General features: G+C 35.3%; 1 protein-coding gene across 1 annotated transcript; it reads right to left on the reverse strand.

Annotated features, from left to right (window-relative positions):
- Positions 1-266: 266 nt before the first annotated feature.
- Positions 267-4,985, reverse strand: LOC111393440 (glucose-1-phosphate adenylyltransferase large subunit 3, chloroplastic/amyloplastic-like). The gene is made up of 15 exons (XM_023018974.1): positions 4,660-4,985; positions 4,458-4,571; positions 4,184-4,357; positions 3,959-4,051; positions 3,215-3,298; positions 3,070-3,125; positions 2,501-2,594; positions 2,301-2,413; positions 2,008-2,080; positions 1,573-1,653; positions 1,344-1,430; positions 1,099-1,203; positions 791-897; positions 644-704; positions 267-480 (listed from the first exon to the last, which is right to left on the reverse strand). Exons 1-15 carry the CDS (start codon positions 4,879-4,881, stop codon positions 379-381), a joined length of 1,566 nt encoding a protein of 521 aa, XP_022874742.1. The 5' UTR covers positions 4,882-4,985; the 3' UTR covers positions 267-378.
- Positions 4,986-5,426: the final 441 nt, after the last annotated feature.

The following is a 5,426-nucleotide window of genomic DNA, read 5'->3' on the forward strand; positions in this document are numbered from 1 at the left end:
GTCTCTGTCTCTTCTATCTTTGTTCTTAGCATTGGTGGCGATTGTGAAAATTAATTTTTTGACCGTTAAAGAGAAAAGTGAATTCCACTTCTGAGTGAAGAAGTCAAAAATAACGGCTGATTTAGAAAAGTAACGGTCAAGAAATTGATTTTTTGAGGTGGAAAATCATAATGAAACGGGGCCCTAGTCTATGTGAGGAGCTAATATAACTGAATTGTTTGAAGTATTCTGATGAAAAGCATCACTTAATGATGCTAAAATCTCTATTCATAAATAACCCAAATATTATTTCAAACTTTTGCACCCTTGATCTTATTATACAAAATTTATGATCCACAAATTTTTGATGCTCAACTGAAGAGGAAAAAAATTATAATATTATATAACGGTGCCATCTTTAATAGTTGAGTTTTTCAATATTACTGTAACGCCTGATCTGATGGAAAACCCCTCCGAAGATCTGTCGGCCTCTTGTATGCCCTGTAAATCATTACATAATCATGAACTCATAGCTTTTTCCTTTGAACACGAATACATATAAAAGGCTTAATCAATAACACCAGTAACTACGTCTCAAACATTTCCGTAAGTAAGATGATAAGAACTAGTGATCGTAATAGTTTTAGCAACAAAACTAACGTACCTCTGCATTTGCGATGACAACATTTTTACCAATTCTGGCATTCTTGTCGACAATACATTCTCTGCATAATGTAGATGGATTCATGTGAAAAGACGAGGAAAAAATATTAGAAAAGATTTTATTTGTAAGCGAGAGGCTGGAATTTACTTGATTCTTGTATTTTCTCCAATCCCTAAGGGAACTTTCCCCTCTGCCAAGAGTGATGCTATTTCAGCATCAGTTTCATAGTAGTCAGCTCCAAGCATTACTGTGTCCTGCTTTTAAATCAGTGTGTAGTGCAATAAGTATATATTAAAAAGACTCAATGGAGGCCAACTGCACTACATTCTGTTTAAGTGACCATTCAAGAATTCCAGAACAAGCAGGTTTTTTCTTGAACCAAAATCTTAGCTTACAGGTGCCTGTAACTATAGCAAGAGCTGAAAAATGTGGCTAAATCCAAGAAAAAAACAAACCTTTAGGTGAGCATTGGAGTTTATACGAGACCGGATACCAACAACACTGTGCTCGATGAAGCAGTTGGTCAAGAAACTACCATGTGATACAATTGAATCGACGATCTGCAAAAGTCATTACAATGTACACGAGAAAAGTACGTAATGTATATATAATTTCATATGAACTGAGTACAGTGCAGAATGCAAAATTAAACTTTCTTTTCTTGTCTTGAAGAAACTGAAAGTGAATTGAGATTAATAACCTTGCTGTTATCAATCTTTGATGGTGGTAAGTTTCTTCTTGATGTGTAGATCGGCTTTGTTGCGTCATAGAAGCTGAATCTTGGTGGCTAATATAACAAAAACAAATAAATAAAAGACAGTTGAACAAAATCAAATCTGTCTGTAAAGAATAATGAGCTATTAGCCACTTGTATTTGTGAGATGACTGAAATCTTATTAGAGGTATAAGTTTATAATCTTGATGCTTACATGCTCAGTAAGGGCAAGGTTTGCTTCAAAAAATGATCGGATTGTACCGATGTCTTCCCAGTAATCATTGAATAGATAAGCCTGCAGATTCATGCAAGTTTGAGCATAAATTTGCAATGGATTCCATAAGGGTGTAAGAGTTGAACAATATTAAAACAACCAACCTACATCTATGGAAACTCCAAAAATTGTCAAATAAGTTGATATAAAATTTATAAGTTGTGCAGTTTTCCACATAAAGAAGATATAGATTCAATCATGCCTTATCGGGAATTAAAAAATATTAAATAAACAGCCTATTATCTTGTATAAATGCTTGCTAAGGTAATCCGTGCTTTAAGGGTTGGAACACTCTTAGTCCAACATACAGAAGATGGCATCTTTGAATTGTGAAATATATATGTAAATGCCCTATAGAAGAATTGTTAAAGAGACCTTCATGTAGAATTCTTTAACTGAGGCAGGGATAATTTCTGATCCAAAATCATTCGCAGTTGGAAAACGCCATCTGAATCAACAGAAAACAAAATGTACTTCATTTCTTCATGTTTGACAAAGCATAAATTCTGTTGGCTGTCATGGAACCCCTTCTTTTGCAAATTTTCCGATTTAGAGGAGTTTTCTGAAACTTCATGCTGCACTGTGATTCTAAATGCTAAAAATCAAGGAGAAGAGATTGGAAGGGACAACTAGTCTTGCCTTTCCACGTGCAAGGACTTTTTTGTTACCTTAGTAGATTCAGAAGTATTTCCTTCTTGAAGACATAAACCCCCATTGAAGCAATATAAGGTTTCTTTTCTGCTTCATCTCTTGACAGTCCCAAAACAGCTGTATCTACTGCCTGAAATGTATTTAGTTAATGGCAGCCTTTGGGAATTTCAATTGCATTGTCCAAGAGATTATCAGAATTCTGAACTTTGACAATTACCATTGCCTTCAAATCATCTCCTCTAGGCTTTTCACTGAATGAAAGGACTCTTCCTTTATTATCAATCTTCATCAAACCAAAATCTGAGGCACGGCTATCATGAAAGCAGATAAATCACCCAAAAATGTTAATTTGTATCATTGTATGCCTACAGAGAAACTCAAAAACTTTGAAAGGTGATAATATTATATCACAGTTTTGGAAAAGTTATACACAAGGATCTCCAAATACTATGCAAAAAACTGTCATCAAAAGAAATGATCCCCTTTTAATATTTGGTTATTTCTTATGGTCCTCATTTTTAACGTCACCGTGCGACATTTTGATGACAGTTTGCTTCTTACGATAACCTTCTGCAGTGGAATTGTTACTTTCTTGTATTATCTGTCCTAGTTTTGCATGATGAGATGAAAACTCATTTTGGCCACGTGGAAATATCTTGTAACTTCAAGCAACTTAAAATTGTCATTTCCTTTTTATTTTTTCTGATGACATGAGTTTGCTTAACATCGTGATTATTGGTAATGCTACTTATACTATGAAGTTGGAAAATTGAACAAATTATCTACCTGTCATCTATTGGTAAAGATGATAGAGTAATATCTGCACCACTTTGCCGATGATTCTGCAGAAAGGAGAACATTAATCATATGTAATGCCACGAAAAATTAAGCTTCATCTAATAGTGCAAAATACATTTAAAATTTTTTATACCTGAATAAAGTCCATATAGTCCATCCTATACAAGTGATCTCCAGATAGAATGAGCACATCTTCAATATCCTTACTTCTTGCATCCTACAAGGCAGGAAATGACGTCACATATAAGACCACATAAGTCACCATATTACTGTTATAAGGAGTTGAACAAGGTGAGTTTTGGTTCTCAAGAATTGGTAATAGATTACATTATTAAATCATCAAGAGCTTAGTCAATCCTCTTCTAGATATTGATGGGAACTTGTTCTTGGATGCTGGTGAAATACTTCACTTTTTATTGGTATTTTTAACTTAAGCCTGGCCTTTTTAGTTGCTCTTTGTTATGGAACTGATATCGTTGACTGATTGAATTGTTTGATGTGTAAAATTCTAAGTATATCATCTATACAAGCCATATTTGTAGTGAAAAGAATTAGGCATTCGATTTTAGTTCCGCTGAAGTAGCTACAGTGTTTTTAAAAATGATCTGTCTCTTGTGTACTTTAATGATGGATATATTGTCTTAAAACTTTGCTAATTTTTCTCTTGACCATTTAAGATTTTCATCATTAATGGATCCTCCCATGCATGTTTTTTGCTTGAAAGTAGAATGTATTAGAAAGACTAGGATAGAGAAACTAAGATGTCAAAGAATACCACTGAATGCAAATTGAAGTTCAAGTACAAACTAATGCTCTTCTCCTCAAATTGGGATCAAATCTGCATTGCATTTCATTAAATAGAACTAGAACTCAGTACCTCGAAAAGCCAGTGGAACTGCCGCACAGCATCTGCAGTACCCTGAAACCATCTTTTACCTGACTCGCCTGGAGTTTGAGTGGCAGCTAAGACCTGTCATTGGAAGCAATCAATTTGCAGGTGAACACAGGTTAACTAACAAAATTTATGTACATTTTCCCTTTGTATCAGTTTCCAATTACTACTTAATATTAACCTGGACAGAAGTATAAACTTGATGGTTACCTCAACATAGCCATCTCCAAATGTGACTCCACTTCCAAAGTTGTAAGCGCGAGCAAGATGCCTGTTGAGTGATGCTGAATTGTACTGAGTGAGTATATAAACTTTGTTGATCCCACTGTTGATACAGTTGCTCATAGGCACATCAATCAGCCTGTATGCTCCTCCAATGGGAACCTGAAATATTAAGAATAGTGTGAATCTTTGAGTAATTTTTCGATGAATTGTCCAAATGGAACACTTGTTATGTCTGTTCACTGCAGGTATGAAGACTTACAGCAGGCTTGGCACGGTGCTTGGTCAGGGGAAACAGACGAGTGCCGGCTCCACCTCCTAGTATAATCGCCACAACACTTCTCGCGTCCCTTTTCTCCATCTCCAGGTCCCTCAACTGTACAGAATAAAAGAGTTTTTGAGGTAACATTAAATCTTCTATGAAAACGTCCTGGATAGGATTGCTTGAACTAATTAGAACTCACCTTGGCTTCACCTGCAACATCCACAGTAAGCGACATGCAGATTGGATTCTTATTACCACTGTACTTAGTCCTCTGCTGAAATTGTGTTAACTTGAGCTTCTCTCCCGTGAACTCTCCATTGCTAAACTTCACGAGCCTCCCGTTTCTTCTCGACAATCCAGCAATGCTATGCAATTGGCCGGCAGCCGGCAGCGCTATTCGTCCATCTGCGGTAGCAGTCATCTCATTGCAGAGAACAATATATGATGAAGTTCTTAGCTTTTTAAACTTGTAAGTTTTAAGACAGAAACTGGTGAACAGAGGAACCTGTTGTGCCTACATGGGATGCATGCCATAGGACATGTTATCCAAATTGAATAGCATCCACCAATTTTTATTTTTTGAAAAAGAAAATTAGTTTTGTATTTTTACAGAAAAGTCCTCACACATAATTGGCAATCTTGGGGTTGGGAATATTCTAATGGTTTCTGCCATGGGAACTGGGAATTAAGATTTTTTAAGCTTATGAGAGCACAGGCCACGAAAGTCGAACCGTTAATTCGCGATAGCGTGTTTGAGCCCCATTATTTCTCATTACATTAAATTAAAATTTTTTCTCTTTTACTTTTAACCACACAATCTTTAATAAAATAATATTACACGTAAATCAAAAACTTTTCAGCCACTCATTTTTTTAAAAAATATTATTCATCTCATTATAATTTACAAATAATGGTGCTCAAATGGCCCCATATTGAAGCTAAGTGATCTAATTGAGATAAATTAAA

This window comes from Olea europaea, chromosome 4 (genome assembly GCF_002742605.1).
Source record: "Olea europaea var. sylvestris chromosome 4, O_europaea_v1, whole genome shotgun sequence".
Lineage (NCBI taxonomy): Eukaryota > Viridiplantae > Streptophyta > Magnoliopsida > Lamiales > Oleaceae > Olea > Olea europaea.

Excerpts from the sequence above, each read along its gene's own strand:
- LOC111393440 (XM_023018974.1), bottom strand. The coding sequence starts at position 4,881 with ATGACTGCTACCGCAGATGGACGAATAGCGCTGCCGGCTGCCGGCCAA. Across the intron at positions 4,358-4,457 it reads AGCACCGTGCCAAGCCTGCT|GTTCCCATTGGAGGAGCATA; the intron begins GTAAGTCTTCAT and ends TTAATATTTCAG. Across the intron at positions 1,431-1,572 it reads ACCTTGCCCTTACTGAGCAT|CCACCAAGATTCAGCTTCTA; the intron begins GTAAGCATCAAG and ends TTGTTATATTAG.